Consider the following 26025-nt stretch of genomic DNA (forward strand, 5'->3'; position numbering starts at 1 on the left):
CTGTACTATAACTATACAGCCATTGTACTATACTGTACTATAACTATACAGCCATTGTACTATACTATAACTATACAGCCATTGTACTATACTATAACTATAGAGCCATTGTACTATACTGTACTATAACTATACAGCCATTGTACTATACTATACTATAACTATAGAGCCATTGTACTATACTGTACTATAACTATACAGCCATTGTACTATACTGTACTATAACTATAGAGCCATTGTACTATACTATAACTATACAACCATTGTACTATACTATAACTATAGAGCCATTGTACTATACTATACTATAACTATAGAGCCATTGTACTATACTGTACTATACTATACAGCCATTGTACTGTACTATAACTATAGAGCCATTGTACTATACTGTACTATAACTATAGAGCCATTGTACTATACTATAACTATAGAGCCATTGTACTATACTGTACTATAACTATACAGCCATTGTACTATACTATACTATAACTATAGAGCCATTGTACTATACTGTACTATAACTATACAGCCATTGTACTATACTATACTATAACTATAGAGCCATTGTACTATAGCCATTGTACTATACTATAACTATAGAGCCATTGTACTATACTATAACTATAGAGCCATTGTACTATACTATAACTATAGCCATTGTACTAACTATAGAGCCATTGTACTATACTATAACTATAGAGCCATTGTACTGTACTATAACTATAGAGCCATTGTACTATACTATACTATAACTATAGAGCCATTGTATTGTACTATAGAGCCATTGTACTATATTAACTATAGAGCCATTGTACTATAACTATACTATAGAGCCATTGTACTATACTATAACTATAGAGCCATTGTACTATACTGTACTATAACTATAGAGCCATTGTACTATACTATAACTATAGAGCCATTGTACTATACTGTACTATAACTATAGAGCCATTGTACTATACTATAACTATAGAGCCATTGTACTATACTGTACTATAACTATAGAGCCATTGTACTATACTGTACTATAACTATAGAGCCATTGTACTATACTATAACTATAGAGCCATTGTACTATACTGTACTATAACTATAGAGCCATTGTACTATACTGTACTATAACTATAGAGCCATTGTACTATACTATACTATAACTATAGAGCCATTGTACTATTGTACTATAACTATAGAGCCATTGTACTATACTATACTATAACTATACAGCCATTGTACTATACTATACTATAACTATAGAGCCATTGTACTATACTGTACTATAACTATAGAGCCATTGTACTATAACTATACAGCCATTGTACTATACTGTACTATAACTATACAGCCATTGTACTATACTATAACTATAGAGCCATTGTAACTATAACTATAGAGCCATTGTACTGTACTATAACTATAGAGCCATTGTACTATAACTAGAGCCATACTATACTATAACTATAGAGCCATTGTACTATACTGTACTATAACTATAGAGCCATTGTACTATACTATAACTATAGAGCCATTGTACTATACTGTACTATAACTATAGAGCCATTGTACTAACTATAGATACTATAACTATAGAGCCATTGTACTATACTATAACTATACAGCCATTGTACTATACTATACTATAACTATACAGCCATTGTACTATACTGTACTATAACTATAGAGCCATTGTACTATACTATAACTATAGAGCCATTGTACTATACTGTACTATAACTATAGAGCCATTGTACTATACTATACTATAACTATAGAGCCATTGTACTATACTGTACTATAACTATACAGCCATTGTACTGTACTATAACTATAGAGCCATTGTACTATACTGTACTATAACTATAGAGCCATTGTACTATACTGTACTATAACTATACAGCCATTGTACTATACTATACTATAACTATAGAGCCATTGTACTATACTGTACTATAACTATAGAGCCATTGTACTATAGAGCCATTGTACTATACTATAACTATAGAGCCATTGTACTATACTATACTATAACTATAGAGCCATTGTACTATACTATACTATAACTATAGAGCCATTGTACTATACTGTACTATAACTATAGAGCCATTACTACTATACTATACTATAACTATAGAGCCATTGTACTATACTGTACTATAACTATAGAGCCATTGTACTATACTATAACTATAGAGCCATTGTACTGTACTATAACTATAGAGCCATTGTACTATACTATAACTATAGAGCCATTGTACTATACTATAACTATAGAGCCATTGTACTATACTGTACTATAACTATAGAGCCATTGTACTATACTATAACTATAGAGCCATTGTACTGTACTATAACTATAGAGCCATTGTACTATACTATAACTATAGAGCCATTGTACTATACTATAACTATAGAGCCATTGTACTATACTGTACTATAACTATAGAGCCATTGTACTATACTATACTATAACTATAGAGCCATTGTACTATACTATAACTATAGAGCCATTGTACTATACTGTACTATAACTATAGAGCCATTGTACTATACTATAACTATAGAGCCATTGTACTATACTATACTATAACTATAGAGCCATTGTACTGTACTATAACTATAGAGCCATTGTACTATACTGTACTATAACTATAGAGCCATTGTACTATACTGTACTATAACTATAGAGCCATTGTACTGTACTATAACTATAGAGCCATTGTACTATACTATACTATAACTATAGAGCCATTGTACTATACTATAACTATACAGCCATTGTACTGTACTATAACTATAGAGCCATTGTACTATACTGTACTATAACTATAGAGCCATTGTACTATACTGTACTATAACTATAGAGCCATTGTACTATACTGTACTATAACTATAGAGCCATTGTACTATACTGTACTATAACTATAGAGCCATTGTACTGTACTATAACTATAGAGCCATTGTACTATACTATACTATAACTATAGAGCCATTGTACTATACTATAACTATACAGCCATTGTACTGTACTATAACTATAGAGCCATTGTACTATACTGTACTATAACTATAGAGCCATTGTACTATACTGTACTATAACTATAGAGCCATTGTACTGTACTATAACTATAGAGCCATTGTACTATACTGTACTATAACTATAGAGCCATTGTACTATACTATAACTATAGAGCCATTGTACTATACTATAACTATAGAGCCATTGTACTATAGCTATAACTATAGAGCCATTGTACTATACTATAACTATAGAGCCATTGTACTGTACTATAACTATAGAGCCATTGTACTATACTGTACTATAACTATAGAGCCATTGTACTATACTGTACTATAACTATAGAGCCATTGTACTGTACTATAACTATAGAGCCATTGTACTATACTGTACTATAACTATACAGCCATTGTACTATACTGTACTATAACTATAGAGCCATTGTACTGTACTATAACTATAGAGCCATTGTACTATACTGTACTATAACTATACAGCCATTGTACTGTACTATAACTATAGAGCCATTGTACTATACTGTACTATAACTATACAGCCATTGTACTATACTATACTATAACTATAGAGCCATTGTACTATACTGTACTATAACTATACAGCCATTGTACTATACTATAACTATAGAGCCATTGTACTATACTATACTATAACTATAGAGCCATTGTACTATACTATACTATAACTATAGAGCCATTGTACTGTACTATAACTATAGAGCCATTGTACTATACTGTACTATAACTATAGAGCCATTGTACTGTACTGTACTATAACTATAGAGCCATTGTACTGTACTATAACTATAGAGCCATTGTACTATACTGTACTATAACTATAGAGCCATTGTACTATACTATACTATAACTATAGAGCCATTGTACTATACTGTACTATAACTATAGAGCCATTGTACTATACTGTACTATAACTATAGAGCCATTGTACTATACTATACTATAACTATAGAGCCATTGTACTATACTGTACTATAACTATAGAGCCATTGTACTGTACTATAACTATAGAGCCATTGTACTATACTGTACTATAACTATAGAGCCATTGTACTATACTATACTATAACTATAGAGCCATTGTACTATACTGTACTATAACTATAGAGCCATTGTACTATACTGTACTATAACTATAGAGCCATTGTACTATACTATACTATAACTATAGAGCCATTGTACTATACTGTACTATAACTATAGAGCCATTGTACTATACTATACTATAACTATAGAGCCATTGTACTATACTGTACTATAACTATAGAGCCATTGTACTGTACTATAACTATAGAGCCATTGTACTATAACTATAGAGCCATACTGTACTATAACTATAGAGCCATTGTACTATACTATACTATAACTATAGAGCCATTGTACTATACTGTACTATAACTATAGAGCCATTGTACTATACTGTACTATAACTATAGAGCCATTGTACTATACTGTACTATAACTATAGAGCCATTGTACTATACTATACTATAACTATAGAGCCATTGTACTATACTATACTATAACTATAGAGCCATTGTACTATACTATAACTATAGAGCCATTGTACTATACTATAACTATAGAGCCATTGTACTATACTGTACTATAACTATAGAGCCATTGTACTATACTATACTATAACTATACAGCCATTGTACTATACTATACTATAACTATAGAGCCATTGTACTATACTATAACTATAGAGCCATTGTACTATACTATACTATAACTATAGAGCCATTGTACTATACTGTACTATAACTATAGAGCCATTGTACTATACTATACTATAACTATAGAGCCATTGTACTATACTATAACTATAGAGCCATTGTACTGTACTATAACTATAGAGCCATTGTACTATACTGTACTATAACTATAGAGCCATTGTACTGTACTATAACTATAGAGCCATTGTACTATACTGTACTATAACTATACAGCCATTGTACTATACTGTACTATAACTATAGAGCCATTGTACTGTACTATAACTATAGAGCCATTGTACTATACTGTACTATAACTATACAGCCATTGTACTGTACTATAACTATAGAGCCATTGTACTATACTGTACTATAACTATACAGCCATTGTACTATACTGTACTATAACTATAGAGCCATTGTACTATACTGTACTATAACTATAGAGCCATTGTACTATACTGTACTATAACTATAGAGCCATTGTACTATACTATACTATAACTATAGAGCCATTGTACTATACTGTACTATAACTATAGAGCCATTGTACTATACTGTACTATAACTATAGAGCCATTGTACTATACTGTACTATAACTATAGAGCCATTGTACTATACTATAACTATAGAGCCATTGTACTATACTATACTATAACTATAGAGCCATTGTACTATACTATACTATAACTATAGAGCCATTGTACTATACTATAACTATACAGCCATTGTACTATACTGTACTATAACTATACAGCCATTGTACTATACTGTACTATAACTATAGAGCCATTGTACTATACTATACTATAACTATAGAGCCATTGTACTATACTATACTATAACTATAGAGCCATTGTACTATACTATACTATAACTATAGAGCCATTGTACTATACTGTACTATAACTATAGAGCCATTGTACTATACTGTACTATAACTATAGAGCCATTGTACTATACTGTACTATAACTATAGAGCCATTGTACTATACTATAACTATAGAGCCATTGTACTATACTATACTATAACTATAGAGCCATTGTACTATACTATACTATAACTATAGAGCCATTGTACTATACTATAACTATAGAGCCATTGTACTACTATACAGCCATTGTACTATACTGTACTATAACTATACAGCCATTGTACTATACTGTACTATAACTATAGAGCCATTGTACTATACTGTACTATAACTATACAGCCATTGTACTATACTATAACTATAGAGCCATTGTACTATACTGTACTATAACTATAGAGCCATTGTACTATACTGTACTATAACTATAGAGCCATTGTACTATACTGTACTATAACTATAGAGCCATTGTACTATACTGTACTATAACTATAGAGCCATTGTACTATACTATAACTATAGAGCCATTGTACTATACTGTACTATAACTATAGAGCCATTGTACTATACTATACTATAACTATAGAGCCATTGTACTATACTATACTATAACTATAGAGCCATTGTACTATACTGTACTATAACTATAGAGCCATTGTACTATACTGTACTATAACTATAGAGCCATTGTACTATACTGTACTATAACTATAGAGCCATTGTACTATACTGTACTATAACTATAGAGCCATTGTACTATACTATACTATAACTATAGAGCCATTGTACTATACTGTACTATAACTATAGAGCCATTGTACTATACTGTACTATAACTATAGAGCCATTGTACTATACTATAACTATAGAGCCATTGTACTATACTATACTATAACTATAGAGCCATTGTACTATACTGTACTATAACTATAGAGCCATTGTACTATACTGTACTAAAACTATAGAGCCCTTGTACTATACTATAACTATACAGCCATTGTACTATACTGTACTATAACTATACAGCCATTGTACTATACTATAACTATAGAGCCATTGTACTATACTGTACTATAACTATAGAGCCATTGTACTATACTGTACTATAACTATAGAGCCATTGTACTATACTGTACTATAACTATAGAGCCATTGTACTATACTGTACTATAACTATAGAGCCATTGTACTATACTATACTATAACTATAGAGCCATTGTACTATACTGTACTATAACTATAGAGCCATTGTACTATACTGTACTATAACTATAGAGCCATTGTACTATACTGTACTATAACTATAGAGCCATTGTACTATACTGTACTATAACTATAGAGCCATTGTACTATACTATACTATAACTATAGAGCCATTGTACTATACTATACTATAACTATAGAGCCATTGTACTATACTGTACTATAACTATAGAGCCATTGTACTATACTGTACTATAACTATAGAGCCATTGTACTATACTGTACTATAACTATAGAGCCATTGTACTATACTGTACTATAACTATAGAGCCATTGTACTATACTATACTATAACTATAGAGCCATTGTACTATACTGTACTATAACTATAGAGCCATTGTACTATACTGTACTATAACTATAGAGCCATTGTACTATACTATAACTATAGAGCCATTGTACTATACTATACTATAACTATAGAGCCATTGTACTATACTGTACTATAACTATAGAGCCATTGTACTATACTGTACTAAACTATAGAGCCATTGTACTATACTATAACTATACAGCCATTGTACTATACTGTACTATAACTATAGCCATTGTATAACTATAACTATAGAGCCATTGTACTATACTGTACTATAACTATAGAGCCATTGTACTATACTGTACTATAACTATAGAGCCATTGTACTATACTGTACTATAACTATAGAGCCATTGTACTATACTGTACTATAACTATAGAGCCATTGTACTATAACTATAGAGCCATTGTACTATACTGTACTATAACTATAGAGCCATTGTACTATACTGTACTATAACTATAGAGCCATTGTACTATACTGTACTATAACTATAGAGCCATTGTACTATACTGTACTATAACTATAGAGCCATTGTACTATACTGTACTATAACTATAGAGCCATTGTAACTATAGAGCCATTGTACTATACTATAACTATAGAGCCATTGTACTATACTATACTATAACTATAGAGCCATTGTACTATACTATACTATAACTATAGAGCCATTGTACTATACTGTACTATAACTATAGAGCCATTGTACTATACTGTACTATAACTATAGAGCCATTGTACTATACTGTACTATAACTATATAGAGCCATTGTACTATACTGTACTATAACTATAGAGCCATTGTACTATACTGTACTATAACTATAGAGCCATTGTACTATACTATACTATAACTATAGAGCCATTGTACTATACTGTACTATAACTATAGAGCCATTGTACTATACTGTACTATAACTATAGAGCCATTGTACTATATACTATAACTATAGAGCCATTGTACTATACTATACTATAACTATAGAGCCATTGTACTATACTGTACTATAACTATAGAGCCATTGTACTATACTGTACTATAACTATAGAGCCATTGTACTATACTACTAACTATACAGCCATTGTACTATACTGTACTATAACTATACAGCCATTGTACTATACTATAACTATAGAGCCATTGTACTATACTGTACTATAACTATAGAGCCATTGTACTATACTATACTGTACTATAACTATAGAGCCATTGTACTATACTGTACTATAACTATAGAGCCATTGTACTATACTGTACTATAACTATAGAGCCATTGTACTATACTGTACTATAACTATAGAGCCATTGTACTATACTATACTATAACTATAGAGCCATTGTACTATACTATACTATAACTATAGAGCCATTGTACTATACTGTACTATAACTATAGAGCCATTGTACTATACTGTACTATAACTATAGAGCCATTGTACTATACTGTACTATAACTATAGAGCCATTGTACTATACTGTACTATAACTATAACTATAGAGCCATTGTACTATACTATAACTATAGAGCCATTGTACTATACTGTACTATAACTATAGAGCCATTGTACTATACTGTACTATAACTATAGAGCCATTGTACTATACTGTACTATAACTATAGAGCCATTGTACTATACTATAACTATAGAGCCATTGTACTATACTATACTATAACTATAGAGCCATTGTACTATACTGTACTATAACTATAGAGCCATTGTACTATACTGTACTAAAACTATAGAGCCATTGTACTATACTATAACTATACAGAGCTATACTTACTATAACTATAGAGCCATTGTACTATACTATAACTATAGAGCCATTGTACTATACTGTACTATAACTATAGAGCCATTGTACTATACTGTACTATACTATAACTATACAGCCCTATTGTACTATAACTATACAGCCATTGTACTATACTATAACTATACAGCCATTGTACTATACTATAACTATAGAGCCATTGTACTATACTATACTATAACTATACAGCCATTGTACTGTACTATAACTATAGAGCCATTGTACTATACTATAACTATAGAGCCATTGTACTATACTGTACTATAACTATAGAGCCATTGTACTATACTGTACTATAACTATACAGCCATTGTACTATACTATACTATAACTATACAGCCATTGTACTGTACTATAACTATAGAGCCATTGTACTATACTATAACTATAGAGCCATTGTACTATACTGTACTATAACTATAGAGCCATTGTACTATACTGTACTATAACTATACAGCCATTGTACTATACTATACTATAACTATAGAGCCATTGTACTATACTATACTATAACTATAGAGCCATTGTACTATACTATAACTATAGAGCCATTGTACTATACTGTACTATAACTATAGAGCCATTGTACTATACTATACTATAACTATAGAGCCATTGTACTATACTATAACTATAGAGCCATTGTACTATACTATACTATAACTATAGAGCCATTGTACTATACTATAACTATAGAGCCATTGTACTATACTGTACTATAACTATAGAGCCATTGTACTATACTATAACTATAGAGCCATTGTACTATACTGTACTATAACTATAGAGCCATTGTACTATACTGTACTATAACTATAGAGCCATTGTACTATACTGTACTATAACTATAGAGCCATTGTACTATACTGTACTATAACTATAGAGCCATTGTACTATACTATAACTATAGAGCCATTGTACTATACTGTACTATAACTATAGAGCCATTGTACTATACTATAACTATAGAGCCATTGTACTATACTGTACTATAACTATAGAGCCATTGTACTATACTGTACTATAACTATAGAGCCATTGTACTATACTATAACTATAGAGCCATTGTACTATACTGTACTATAACTATAGAGCCATTGTACTATACTGTACTATAACTATAGAGCCATTGTACTATACTATACTATAACTATAGAGCCATTGTACTATACTATACTATAACTATAGAGCCATTGTACTATACTATAACTATAGAGCCATTGTACTATACTGTACTATAACTATACAGCCATTGTACTATACTGTACTATAACTATAGAGCCATTGTACTATACTATAACTATACAGCCATTGTACTATACTGTACTATAACTATAGAGCCATTGTACTATACTGTACTATAACTATAGAGCCATTGTACTATACTATAACTATACAGCCATTGTACTATACTATACTATAACTATACAGCCATTGTACTATACTGTACTATAACTATAGAGCCATTGTACTATACTATAACTATAGAGCCATTGTACTATACTGTACTATAACTATAGAGCCATTGTACTATACTGTACTATAACTATAGAGCCATTGTACTATACTGTACTATAACTATAGAGCCATTGTACTATACTGTACTATAACTATAGAGCCATTGTACTATACTGTACTATAACTATAGAGCCATTGTACTATACTGTACTATAACTATACAGCCATTGTACTATACTATACTATAACTATAGAGCCATTGTACTATACTGTACTATAACTATACAGCCATTGTACTATACTGTACTATAACTATAGAGCCATTGTACTATACTATAACTATAGAGCCATTGTACTATACTATACTATAACTATAGAGCCATTGTACTATACTATACTATAACTATAGAGCCATTGTACTATACTATACTATAACTATAGAGCCATTGTACTATACTATAACTATAGAGCCATTGTACTATACTATAACTATAGAGCCATTGTACTATACTGTACTATAACTATAGAGCCATTGTACTATACTATACTATAACTATACAGCCATTGTACTATACTATACTATAACTATAGAGCCATTGTACTATACTATAACTATATACTGTACTATAACTATAGAGCCATTGTACTATACTATAACTATAGAGCCATTGAGCCATTGTACTATACTATACTATACTATAACTATAGAGCCATTGTACTATACTGTACTATAACTATAGAGCCATTGTACTATACTATAACTATAGAGCCATTGTACTATACTATACTATAACTATAGAGCCATTGTACTATACATTGTACTATAACTATAGAGCCATTGTACTATACTATACTATAACTATAGAGCCATTGTACTATACTGTACTATAACTATAGAGCCATTGTACTATACTGTACTATAACTATAGAGCCATTGTACTATAACTATAGAGCCATTGTACTATAACTATAGAGCCATTGTACTATACTGTACTATAACTATAGAGCCATTGTACTATACTGTACTATAACTATAGCCATTGTACTATAACTATAGAGCCATTGTACTATACTGTACTATAACTATAGAGCCATTGTACTATACTATAACTATAGAGCCATTGTACTATACTATACTATAACTATAGAGCCATTGTACTATACTATACTATAACTATAGAGCCATTGTACTATACTGTACTATAACTATAGAGCCATTGTACTATACTGTACTATACTAGAGCCATTGTACTATACTGTACTATAACTATAGAGCCATTGTACTATATACTATAACTATAGAGCCATTGTACTATACTATACTATAACTATAGAGCCATTGTACTATACTGTACTATAACTATAGAGCCATTGTACTATACTATAACTATAGAGCCATTGTACTATACTGTACTATAACTATAGAGCCATTGTACTATACTGTACTATAACTATAGAGCCATTGTACTATACTGTACTATAACTATAGAGCCATTGTACTATACTGTACTATAACTATAGAGCCATTGTACTATACTGTACTATAACTATACAGCCATTGTACTATACTATACTATAACTATAGAGCCATTGTACTATACTGTACTATAACTATACAGCCATTGTACTATACTGTACTATAACTATAGAGCCATTGTACTATACTATAACTATAGAGCCATTGTACTATACTGTACTATAACTATACAGCCATTGTACTATACTATACTATAACTATAGAGCCATTGTACTATACTGTACTATAACTATAGAGCCATTGTACTATACTATACTATAACTATACAGCCATTGTACTATACTATACTATAACTATAGAGCCATTGTACTATACTATAACTATAGAGCCATTGTACTATACTATACTATAACTATAGAGCCATTGTACTATACTATAACTATAGAGCCATTGTACTATACTATAACTATAGAGCCATTGTACTATACTATAACTATAGAGCCATTGTACTATACTGTACTATAACTATAGAGCCATTGTACTATACTATACTATAACTATAGAGCCATTGTACTATACTGTACTATAACTATAGAGCCATTGTACTATACTATACTATAACTATACAGCCATTGTACTATACTATACTATAACTATAGAGCCATTGTACTATACTATAACTATAGAGCCATTGTACTATACTATAACTATAGAGCCATTGTACTATACTATACTATAACTATAGAGCCATTGTACTATACTGTACTATAACTATAGAGCCATTGTACTATACTATAACTATAGAGCCATTGTACTATACTATACTATAACTATAGAGCCATTGTACTATACTGTACTATAACTATAGAGCCATTGTACTATACTATAACTATAGAGCCATTGTACTATACTATACTATAACTATAGAGCCATTGTACTATACTGTACTATAACTATAGAGCCATTGTACTATACTATACTATAACTATAGAGCCATTGTACTATACTATAACTATAGAGCCATTGTACTGTACTATAACTATAGAGCCATTGTACTATACTATAACTATAGAGCCATTGTACTATACTATACTATAACTATAGAGCCATTGTACTATACTATACTATAACTATAGAGCCATTGTACTATACTGTACTATAACTATAGAGCCATTGTACTATACTATACTATAACTATAGAGCCATTGTACTATACTGTACTATAACTATAGAGCCATTGTACTATACTATACTATAACTATAGAGCCATTGTACTATACTGTACTATAACTATAGAGCCATTGTACTATACTATACTATAACTATAGAGCCATTGTACTATACTGTACTATAACTATAGAGCCATTGGTGGAGAAGAGACGGGACAGTTCGAAAACTAATGATGTCATTTTCAGTTTATAACCTGTTGTAAATTGTTTCATGTTCAGTTCTCTCGAGAATAAACGCTGCTGATTGGTTGGTTGGTCTGTCATTTTATGCAAATAAGAGTCTTACAAATTCTTAGGAGTGGACAGAGTGTTTAATTTAATTGGGTATTAAAACATATTAATTCCCGTAACAGATTTTAATGATAAGATTTTATGATAATTTATTCTCTTAACTGACTGTATAAATGTGTAAATGTTGTCATAATGCATTACAGACTGGTGTGACTGATTATATTATTATTGGTATTATTGATGGTATTATTAATGTTCTCTCTCTCTCTCTAAATGAATCACCACAACACATCCCTGCTGCTACTTGATGAGGTCACTAGGTGTTGTGTTAAGGCTGCTACAATATCATTGAGTTACACAACTACTTTAGCTGTACTTTAGCTACAGCTTTTAAATGTTATAAAACATCATTCATCAATAGTGTTAAGGCTAGAGGTCGACCGATTAATCGGAATGGACGATTAATTAGGGACGATTTCAAGTTTTCATTACAGTCGGAAATCGGAATGTTTGGACATCGATTTTGCCGTTTTTTTTTACACCTTTATTTAACCAGGCAAGGGTTAACTGGCCTAGGAACAGTGGGTTAACTGGTCTAGGAACAGTGGGTTAACTGGTCTAGGAACAGTGGGTTAACTGGTCTAGGAACAGTGGGTTAACTGGTCTAGGAACAGTGGGTTAACTGGTCTAGGAACAGTGGGTTAACTGGTCTAGGAACAGTGGGTTAACTGGTCTAGGAACAGTGGGTTAACTGGTCTAGGAACAGTGGGTTAACTGGTCTAGGAACAGTGGGTTAACTGGCCTAGGAACAGTGGGTTAACTGGTCTAGGAACAGTGGGTTAACTGGTCTAGGAACAGTGGGTTAACTGGTCTAGGAACAGTGGGTTAACTGGCCTAGGAATAGTGGGTTAACTGGTCTAGGAACAGTGGGTTAACTGGCCTAGGAACAGTGGGTTAACTGGTCTAGGAACAGTGGGTTAACTGGTCTAGGAACAGTGGGTTAACTGGTCTAGGAACAGTGGGTTAACTGGTCTAGGAACAGTGGGTTAACTGGTCTAGGAACAGTGGGTTAACTGGTCTAGGAACAGTGGGTTAACTGATCTAGGAACAGTGGGTTAACTGGCCTAGGAACAGTGGGTTAACTGGTCTAGGAACAGTGGGTTAACTGGCCTAGGAACAGTGGGTTAACTGGCCTAGGAACAGTGGGTTAACTGGCCTAGGAACAGTGGGTTAACTGGTCTAGGAACAGTGGGTTAACTGGTCTAGGAACAGGGGGTTAACTGGCCTAGGAACAGTGGGTTAACTGGTCTAGGAACAGTGGGTTAACTGGCCTAGGAACAGTGGGTTAACTGGTCTAGGAACAGTGGGTTAACTGGCCTAGGAACAGTGGGTTAACTAGTCTAGGAACAGGGGGTTAACTGGCCTAGGAACAGTGGGTTAACTGGTCTAGGAACAGTGGGTTAACTGGCCTAGGAACAGTGGGTTAACTGGTCTAGGAACAGGGGGTTAACTGGCCTAGGAACAGTGGGTTAACTGGTCTAGGAACAGTGGGTTAACTGGTCTAGGAACAGTGGGTTAACTGGTCTAGGAACAGTGGGTTAACTGGCCTAGGAACAGTGGGTTAACTGGTCTAGGAACAGGGGGTTAACTGGCCTAGGAACAGTGGGTTAACTGGTCTAGGAACAGTGGGTTAACTGGCCTAGGAACAGTGGGTTAACTGGTCTAGGAACAGTGGGTTAACTGGTCTAGGAACAGTGGGTTAACTGGTCTAGGAACAGTGGGTTAACTGGTCTAGGAACAGTGGGTTAACTGGTCTAGGAACAGTGGGTTAACTGGCCTAGGAACAGTGGGTTAACTGGCCTAGGAACAGGGGGTTAACTGGTCTAGGAACAGGGGGTTAACTGGCCTAGGAACAGTGGGTTAACTGGCCTAGGAACAGTGGGTTAACTGGTCTAGGAACAGTGGGTTAACTGGTCTAGGAACAGTGGGTTAACTGGTCTAGGAACAGGGGGTTAACTGGCCTAGGAACAGTGGGTTAACTGGTCTAGGAACAGTGGGTTAACTGGTCTAGGAACAGTGGGTTAACTGGTCTAGGAACAGTGGGTTAACTGGTCTAGGAACAGTGGGTTAACTGGTCTAGGAACAGTGGGTTAACTGGTCTAGGAACAGTGGGTTAACTGGCCTAGGAACAGTGGGTTAACTGGTCTAGGAACAGTGGGTTAACTGGTCTAGGAACAGTGGGTTAACTGGTCTAGGAACAGTGGGTTAACTGGTCTAGGAACAGTGGGTTAACTGGTCTAGGAACAGTGGGTTAACTGGTCTAGGAACAGTGGGTTAACTGGTCTAGGAACAGTGGGTTAACTGGTCTAGGAACAGTGGGTTAACTGGCCTAGGAACAGTGGGTTAACTGGTCTAGGAACAGTGGGTTAACTGGTCTAGGAACAGTGGGTTAACTGGTCTAGGAACAGTGGGTTAACTGGTCTAGGAACAGTGGGTTAACTGGTCTAGGAACAGTGGGATAACTGGTCTAGGAACAGGGGGTTAACTGGCCTAGGAACAGTGGGTTAACTGGTCTAGGAACAGGGAGTTAACTGGCCTAGGAACAGTGGGTTAACTGGTCTAGGAACAGTGGGTTAACTGGCCTAGGAACAGTGGGTTAACTGGTCTAGGAACAGTGGGTTAACTGGTCTAGGAACAGTGGGTTAACTGGTCTAGGAACAGTGGGTTAACTGGTCTAGGAACAGTGGGTTAACTGGTCTAGGAACAGTGGGTTAACTGGTCTAGGAACAGTGGGTTAACTGGTCTAGGAACAGTGGGTTAACTGGTCTAGGAACAGTGGGTTAACTGGTCTAGGAACAGTGGGTTAACTGGTCTAGGAACAGTGGGTTAACTGGTCTATGAACAGTGGGTTAACTGGTCTAGGAACAGTGGGTTAACTGGTCTAGGAACAGGGGGTTAACTGGCCTAGGAACAGTGGGTTAACTGGTCTAGGAACAGGGGGTTAACTGGCCTAGGAACAGTGGGTTAACTGGTCTAGGAACAGTGGGTTAACTGGCCTAGGAACAGTGGGTTAACTGGCCTAGGAACAGTGGGTTAACTGGTCTAGGAACAGTGGGTTAACTGGTCTAGGAACAGTGGGTTAACTGGTCTAGGAACAGTGGGTTAACTGGTCTAGGAACAGTGGGTTAACTGGTCTAGGAACAGTGGGTTAACTGGTCTAGGAACAGTGGGTTAACTGGTCTAGGAACAGGGGGTTAACTGGCCTAGGAACAGTGGGTTAACTGGTCTAGGAACAGTGGGTTAACTGGCCTAGGAACAGTGGGTTAACTGGTCTAGGAACAGTGGGTTGACTGGCCTAGGAACAGTGGGTTAACTGGTCTAGGAACAGTGGGTTAACTGGCCTAGGAACAGTGGGTTAACTGGTCTAGGAACAGTGGGTTAACTGGTCTAGGAACAGTGGGTTAACTGGTCTAGGAACAGTGGGTTAACTGGTCTAGGAACAGTGGGTTAACTGGTCTAGGAACAGTGGGTTAACTGGCCTAGGAACAGTGGGTTAACTGGTCTAGGAACAGTGGGTTAACTGGTCTAGGAACAGTGGGTTAACTGGCCTAGGAACAGTGGGTTAACTGGTCTAGGAACAGTGGGTTAACTGGTCTAGGAACAGTGGGTTAACTGGCCTAGGAACAGTGGGTTAACTGGTCTAGGAACAGTGGGTTAACTGGTCTAGGAACAGTGGGTTAACTGGCCTAGGAACAGTGGGTTAACTGGCCTAGGAACAGTGGGTTAACTGGTCTAGGAACAGTGGGTTAACTGGTCTAGGAACAGTGGGTTAACTGGCCTAGGAACAGTGGGTTAACTGGTCTAGGAACAGTGGGTTAACTGGTCTAGGAACAGTGGATTAACTGGTCCAGGAACAGTGGGTTAACTGGTCTAGGAACAGTGGGTTAACTGGTCTAGGAACAGTGGGCTAACTGGTCTAGGAACAGTGGGTTAACTGGTCTAGGAACAGTGGGTTAACTGGTCTAGGAACAGTGGGTTAACTGGTCTAGGAACAGTGGGTTAACTGGTCTAGGAACAGTGGGTTAACTGGTCTAGGAACAGTGGGTTAACTGGTCTAGGAACAGTGGGTTAACTGGTCTAGGAACAGTGGGTTAACTGGTCTAGGAACAGGGGGTTAACTGGCCTAGGAACAGTGGGTTAACTGCCCTAGGAACAGTGGGTTAACTGGCCTAGGAACAGTGGGTTAACTGGCCTAGGAACAGTGGGTTAACTGCCTCGTTCAGGGGCAGAATGACAGATTTTCCTTGTCAGCTCGGAGGATCCAATCTTGCAACTTCCAGGTTAACTAGTCCAAAGCAATAACGACCTGCCTGCCTCTCGTTGCACCTCCACAAGGTGACTCCCTCATACGCGAACACAGTACGCAGTAAGCCAAGATAAGTTGCTAGCTAGCATTAAACTTATCTTAAAAAACAATCAATCATAATCACTATTTAACTACACATGGTTGATGATATTACTAGATATTATCTAGCGTGTCCTGCGAGATAATATATATAATCTGACTGAGCATACAAGTATCAAGCATTGCGCTGTTTATGACTTCAAGCCAATCAACTCCCGAGATGAGGCTGGTGTAACCGAAGTGAAATGGCTAGCTAGTTAGCGCACGCTAATAGCGTTTCAAACGTAACTCGCTTTGAGCCTTGGAGTGGTTGTTTCCCTTGCTCTGCATGGGAAACGCTGCTTCAGGGGTGGCTGTTGTCGTTGTGTTCCTGGTTCGAGCCCAGGGAGGAGCGAGGAGAGGGACGGAAGCTATACTGTTACACTGGCAATACTAAAGTGACTATAAGAACATCCAATAGTCAAAGGTTAATGAAATACAAATGGTATAGAGGGAAATAGTCCTATAATTTCTATAATAACTACAACCTAAAACTTCTTACCTGGGAATAGTGAAGACTCATGTTAAAAGGAACCACCAGCTTTCATATGTTCTCATGTTCTGAGCAAGGACCTTAAACATTAGCTTTCTTACATAGCACATATTGCACTTTTACTTTCTTCTCCAACACTGTGTTTTTGCATTATTTAAACCAAATTGAACATGTTTCATTATTTATTTCAGGCTAAATTGATTTTATTGATGTATTATATTAAGTTAAAATAAGTGTTCATTCAGTATTGTTGTAATTGTCATTATTACAAATAAATATAATGTGTTCATTCAGTTGTAATTGTCATTATTACAAACACATTTTTATTTTTTTTATTTTTTAAATTGGCCGATTAATCGGTATCGGCTTTTTTGGTCGTCCAATAATCGGTATCGGTATCTGCGTTGAAAAATCATAATCGGTCGACCTCTAGTTAAGGCTGCTACAATATGCTACAGCTTTTAAATGTTATAAAACAGCATTCAACATGAGTCAGACAAATCTTACATTTATCCAGTGTGTCAGCAAGCTCCTTCTGGTTCATTTTCCTCAGGATGTGCAGTGTGATCTTCAGAGCCCCCTCTCTGGCACTGCTCTCCTGCTTCTCATCTTCAGCGTCCACCACTTCCTTATCCTGATTCTGACTCTCAAAGCCTTCTGGGAGTTCTGGACTAAGAATCCTCTTGAACATCTTCAGCTCGTTCTTCACAAATGTCATAATATTCTGTTCAAGCAACTGAAATAAATAAAGTAAATAAGTTAAGCAAGAGAAGAAATGCTTTCTCATCAACACATTAATGAATGATTGACAGATCAACTTTACTTGAGGTAAACAAAAACAAATGTACATAACAGGACCACATACACTGAATATGGAGTCCAGGTCTGTTTGATGACTCTGGGAAGACTGACCACTGAGAATCTCTGACTCTGATCTCTCCTGTTGGTTTCTGTGGACAAAACATGAGATTACATCTCCTCATCCAGGGAGTACACACACTCACACACAGACACACACCCCCCCCACACACACACACACACACACACACACACACACACACACACACACACACACACACACACACACACACACACACACACACACACACACACACACACACACACACACACACACACAGGGAGGGAATGTTGTGTTTGTTTAATATTGTTTTAGGACTATGAAGATGGACAATATGATGAGCCTATGGATTATGAAAACAACAACAATAAATGGGAAAATGGGAGGAGAAATGACTAGAGACAGTGTTGTTTAACTCACTGACCAGGACCCATGAGTTCTTCTTACCTTTGTCCAGTAGAAAAGTCTCCCTCTCTAAACTGTATAGGTTGACTCATAGACCAGTCACTCTTCATGGACACACAGCTGGGAACAGGGGAGGCTGGTCTCTCCTGCTTGATTGGGCTTCAACACAACAGAGACAAACATTACATCTCTCATCTACTCTGAGCTCAGATGGGGAAACATAAGAAGAGTTTCATTCCAAAAAGCTATATATCCATTTTCAGAAATGTTCGTAAATGAGCTTTTATTGTTTAAAGAAGTTATGTTTATGTTAAATTATGTTTTTTTGCTAAATGAGATGACACGTGGGTACCTGCTTCTATAAACCAATGAGGAGATGGCACGTGGGTACCTGCTTCTATAAACCAATGAGAAGATGGCACGTGGGTACCTGCTTCTATAAACCAATGAGGAGATGCAGCGCGAACTGCGTCACAAATAGAACTGACTTCTAGACGCTCGCGCGCCAGCAGTGTGCCATTTTTAATAACGAGATTAATTTATCGACGCGAGCGTTGTAGTCAGTCTGTCAGCCCCGCTAAAAGGCTGGTGTCGTTACTCTGCCTTCTCCGGGGGATGTTGAGGTACATTTACTAACCGGGAGGGTTGAATGATGTAATTTATTGGAGGGCTGGAAGACGCACTCTTGAGGTTGTTTACTCACAATATCTGATATTAAATAGATTTTTTATAATGAATGTATACTGAGGTTGAGGTTCTGACTAGTGATTATTTACCCGGGGTTCAATACCTGCTATTGAGGCGCCCTGAAAATAAGGGTAGCCTAGTGGTTAGAGCGTTGGACTAGTAACCGGAAGGTTGCAAGTTCAAATCCCCGAGCCGACAAGGTACAAATCTGTTGATCTGCCCCTGAACAGGCAGTTAACCCACTGTTCCTAGGCCGTCATTGAAAATAAGAATTTGTTCTTAACTGACTTGCCTAGTTAAATAAAGGTACAATTTTAATTTTAAAAGTTAACATGCCCCCCCATGTCACACACCAATTGCTGGACTTTCACATAGAGGTTTCCAGGTCACTCAGTTCAAACTACATTTGAAAAATAAAACAGATGTGACTTGTTGATCAAGTGTTCTGCCTTGCAATAATAAATATAATAAAATAACTAATAACAAAATAAAAACAGCTGAGGCAGGTTTTGATTAACAAAATAATCAGTGCTATTTAGTACCATAATGGTATTTCCTAACATAATATTATTACTAAAACAGTTTAAAATAATTAGGGTTAAGGTTAATGCTAAAATAGGTAACACGTAGGGTTAGATGCTGATGTAAAAAGGGCTTTATAAATACATTTGATTGATTGTTAGGTTCAGGGTTTTTAAGGCAAAAAACAGTATGGGTTTATAGGTCTCTTGCTCCTCCCTGTGGCCTTCTGTGGGTACTACATAACTCATTCACAACACCTGCTAGGCTCATAATCTGAGGTAGCAACTGCATCAGATCTACAAATCAATGAGCTACACCTGTCCATTTGTTTTCTAACTCAGTGAAACTGCGCAGCTTTCACTCAATCCGATGCCTACGAACAAACATTTAGATGAATTTCAAATTATCCAGCAGCCATTTAGAAACAACAATTAGTCAAAAAAAGTGTTATTTCTTAATTAAAAAATGTCTTCTGGCTGTTTAAATTGGCCACGTCTTGAAAAGGAGGACAGGGACATACGTTTTGGTTAGTTGATATACTGTTTACTCAGACACTTCCTGACCTCCTATAAAGGGTTCTATATATATTCTATATATACTGTATACTCAGACACTTCCTGACCTCCTATAAAGGGTTCTATATATATTCTATATATACTGTATACTCAGACACTTCCTGACCTCCTATAAAGGGTTCTATATATATTCTATATATACTGTATACTCAGACACTTCCTGACCTCCTATAAAGGGTTCTATATATATTCTATTTATACTGTATACTCAGACAGGCTAACCTCCTATAAAGGGTTCTATATATATTCTATATATACTGTATACTCAGACACTTCCTAACCTCCTATAAAAGGTTCTATATATATTCTATATATACTGTATACTCAGACACTTCCTAACCTCCTATAAAGGGTTCTATATATATTCTATATATACTGTATACTCAGACAGGCTAACCTCCTATAAAGGGGTCTATATATATTCTATATATACTGTATACTCAGACAGGCTAACCTCCTATAAAGGGTTCTATATATATTCTATATATACTGTATACTCAGACACTTCCTAACCTCCTATAAAGGGTTCTATATATATTCTATATATACTGTATACTCAGACAGGCTAACCTCCTATAAAGGGTTCTATATATATTCTATATATACTGTATACTCAGACAGGCTAACCTCCTATAAAGGGTTCTATATATATTCTATATATACTGTATACTCAGACACTTCCTAACCTCCTATAAAGGGTTCTATATATATTCTATATATACTGTATACTCAGACAGGCTAACCTCCTATAAAGGGTTCTATATATATTCTATATATACTGTATACTCAGACACTTCCTAACCTCCTATAAAGGGTTCTATATATATCCTATATATACTGTATACTCAGACACTTCCTAACCTCCTATAAAGGGTTCTATATATATTATATATATACTGTATACTCAGACACTTCCTAACCTCCTATAAAGGGTTCTATATATATTCTATATATACTGTATACTCAGACACTTCCTAACCTCCTATAAAGGGTTCTATATATATTCTATATATACTGTATACTCAGACAGGCTAACCTCCTATAAAGGGTTCTATATATATTCTATATATACTGTATACTCAGACACTTCCTAACCTCCTATAAAGGGTTATATATATATTCTATATATACTGTATACTCAGACAGGCTAACCTCCTATAAAGGGTTCTATATATATACTATATATACTGTATACTCAGACAGACTAACCTCCTATAAAGGGTTCTATATATATTCTATATATACTGTATACTCAGACAGACTAACCTCCTATAAAGGGTTCTATATATATTCTATATATACTGTATACTCAGACACTTCCTAACCCCCTATAAAGGGTTCTATATATATTATATATATACTGTATACCCAGACACTTCCTAACCTCCTATAAAGGGTTCTATATATATTCTATATATACTGTATACTCAGACACTTCCTAACCTCCTATAAAGGGTTCTATATATATTCTATATATACTGTATACTCAGACACTTCCTAACCTCCTATAAAGGGTTCTATATATTCTATATATACTGTATACTCAGACACTTCCTAACCTCCTATAAAGGGTTCTATATATATTCTATATATACTGTATACTCAGACACTTCCTAACCTCCTATAAAGGGTTCTATATATATTCTATATATACTGTATACTCAGACAGGCTAACCTCCTATAAAGGGTTCTATATATATCCTATATATACTGTATACTCAGACACTTCCTAACCTCCTATAAAGGGCTCTATATATATTCTATATATACTGTATACTCAGACACTTCCTAACCTCCTATAAAGGGTTCTATATATATTCTATATATACTGTATACTCAGACACTTCCTAACCTCCTATAAAGGGTTCTATATATATACTATATATACTGTATACTCAGACAGACTAACCTCCTATAAAGGGTTCTATATATATTCTATATATACTGTATACTCAGACAGACTAACCTCCTATAAAGGGTTCTATATATATTCTATATATACTGTATACTCAGACACTTCCTAACCCCCTATAAAGGGTTCTATATATATTATATATATACTGTATACCCAGACACTTCCTAACCTCCTATAAAGGGTTCTATATATATTCTATATATACTGTATACTCAGACACTTCCTAACCTCCTATAAAGGGCTCTATATATATTCTATATATACTGTATACTCAGACACTTCCTAACCTCCTATAAAGGGTTCTATATATAGTCTATATATACTGTATACTCAGACACTTCCTGACCTCCTATAAAGGGTTCTATATATAGTCTATATATACTGTATACTCAGACACTTCCTGACCTCCTATAAAGGGTTCTATATATATTATATATATACTGTATACCCAGACACTTCCTAACCTCCTATAAAGGGTTCTATATATATTCTATATATACTGTATACTCAGACACTTCCTAACCTCCTATAAAGGGTTCTATATATATTCTATATATACTGTATACTCAGACACTTCCTAACCTCCTATAAAGGGTTCTATATATATTCTATATATACTGTATACTCAGACAGGCCAACCTCCTATAAAGGGTTCTATATATACTGTATACTCAGACACTTCCTAACCTCCTATAAAGGGTTCTATATATATTCTATATATACTCTATACTCAGACAGGCTAACCTCCTATAAATGGTTCTATATATATTCTATATATACTGTTTACTCAGACACTTCCTAACCTCCTATAAAGGGTTCTATATATATTCTACATATACTGTTTACTCAGACACTTCCTAACCTCCTATAAAGGGTTCTATATATATTCTATATATACTGTATACTCAGACACTTCCTAACCTCCTAATAAAGGGTTATATATATATTCTATATATACTGTATACTCAGACAGGCTAACCTCCTATAAAGGGTTCTATATATATTCTATATATACTGTATACTCAGACATATCCTATAAAGGGTTCTATATATACTGTATACTCAGACAGACTAACCTCCTATAAAGGGTTCTATATATATTCTATATATACTGTATACTCAGACAGACTAACCTCCTATAAAGGGTTCTATATATATTCTATATATACTGTATACTCAGACACTTCCTAACCCCCTATAAAGGGTTCTATATATATTCTATATATACTGTATACCCAGACACTTCCTAACCTCCTATAAAGGGTTCTATATATATTCTATATATACTGTATACTCAGACACTTCCTAACCTCCTATAAAGGGTTCTATATATATTCTATATATACTGTATACTCAGACAGACTAACCTCCTATAAAGGGTTCTATATATATTATATATATACTGTATACCCAGACACTTCCTAACCTCCTATAAAGGGTTCTATATATATTCTATATATACTGTATACTCAGACACTTCCTAACCTCCTATAAAGGGTTCTATATATATTCTATATATACTGTATACTCAGACACTTCCTAACCTCCTATAAAGGGTTCTATATATATTCTATATATACTGTATACTCAGACAGGCTAACCTCCTATAAAGGGTTCTATATATATTCTATATATACTGTATACTCAGACACTTCCTAACCTCCTATAAAGGGTTCTATATATATTCTATATATACTGTATACTCAGACACTTCCTAACCTCCTATAAAGGGTTCTATATATATTCTATATATACTGTATACTCAGACAGGCTAACCTCCTATAAAGGGGTCTATATATATTCTATATATACTGTATACTCAGACAGGCTAACCTCCTATAAAGGGTTCTATATATATTCTATATATACTGTATACTCAGACACTTCCTAACCTCCTATAAAGGGTTCTATATATATTCTATATATACTGTATACTCAGACAGGCTAACCTCCTATAAAGGGTTCTATATATATTCTATATATACTGTATACTCAGACACTTCCTAACCTCCTATAAAGGGTTCTATATATATTCTATATATACTGTATACTCAGACACTTCCTAACCTCCTATAAAGGGTTCTATATATATTCTATATATACTGTATACTCAGACACTTCCTAACCTCCTATAAAGGGTTCTATATATATTCTATATATACTGTATACTCAGACACTTCCTAACCTCCTATAAAGGGTTCTATATATATTCTATATATACTGTATACTCAGACACTTCCTAACCTCCTATAAAGGGTTCTATATATAGTCTATATATACTGTATACTCAGACACTTCCTAACCTCCTATAAAGGGTTCTATATATATTCTATATATACTGTATACTCAGACACTTCCTAACCTCCTATAAAGGGTTCTATATATTATATATATACTGTATACTCAGACACTTCCTAACCTCCTATAAAGGGTTCTATATATATTCTATATATACTGTATACTCAGACACTTCCTAACCTCCTATAAAGGGTTCTATATATATTCTATATATACTGTATACTCAGACACTTCCTAACCTCCTATAAAGGGTTCTATATATATTCTATATATACTGTATACTCAGACACTTCCTAACCTCCTATAAAGGGTTCTATATATATTCTATATATACTGTATACTCAGACACTTCCTAACCTCCTATAAAGGGTTCTATATATAGTCTATA

General features: G+C 34.5%; 1 protein-coding gene across 1 annotated transcript in view; it reads right to left on the minus strand.

Moving 5' to 3' along the window:
• Positions 1 to 26025, minus strand: part of LOC127923847 (NACHT, LRR and PYD domains-containing protein 12-like) — a 55457-nt gene that overhangs the window by 27730 nt on the left and 1702 nt on the right. The window contains exons 2-4 of the mRNA XM_052507994.1: positions 19683 to 19799; positions 19242 to 19326; positions 18884 to 19112 (exon numbers count right to left, since the gene is read on the minus strand). Of these exons, the coding sequence (XP_052363954.1) occupies positions 18884 to 19112; positions 19242 to 19326; positions 19683 to 19799 (431 nt within the window). The remainder of the gene's footprint in view (positions 1 to 18883; positions 19113 to 19241; positions 19327 to 19682; positions 19800 to 26025) is intronic.

The sequence above is a fragment of the Oncorhynchus keta genome, unplaced genomic scaffold (assembly GCF_023373465.1).
Source record: "Oncorhynchus keta strain PuntledgeMale-10-30-2019 unplaced genomic scaffold, Oket_V2 Un_contig_3309_pilon_pilon, whole genome shotgun sequence".
Taxonomy (NCBI): Eukaryota; Metazoa; Chordata; class Actinopteri; order Salmoniformes; family Salmonidae; genus Oncorhynchus; species Oncorhynchus keta.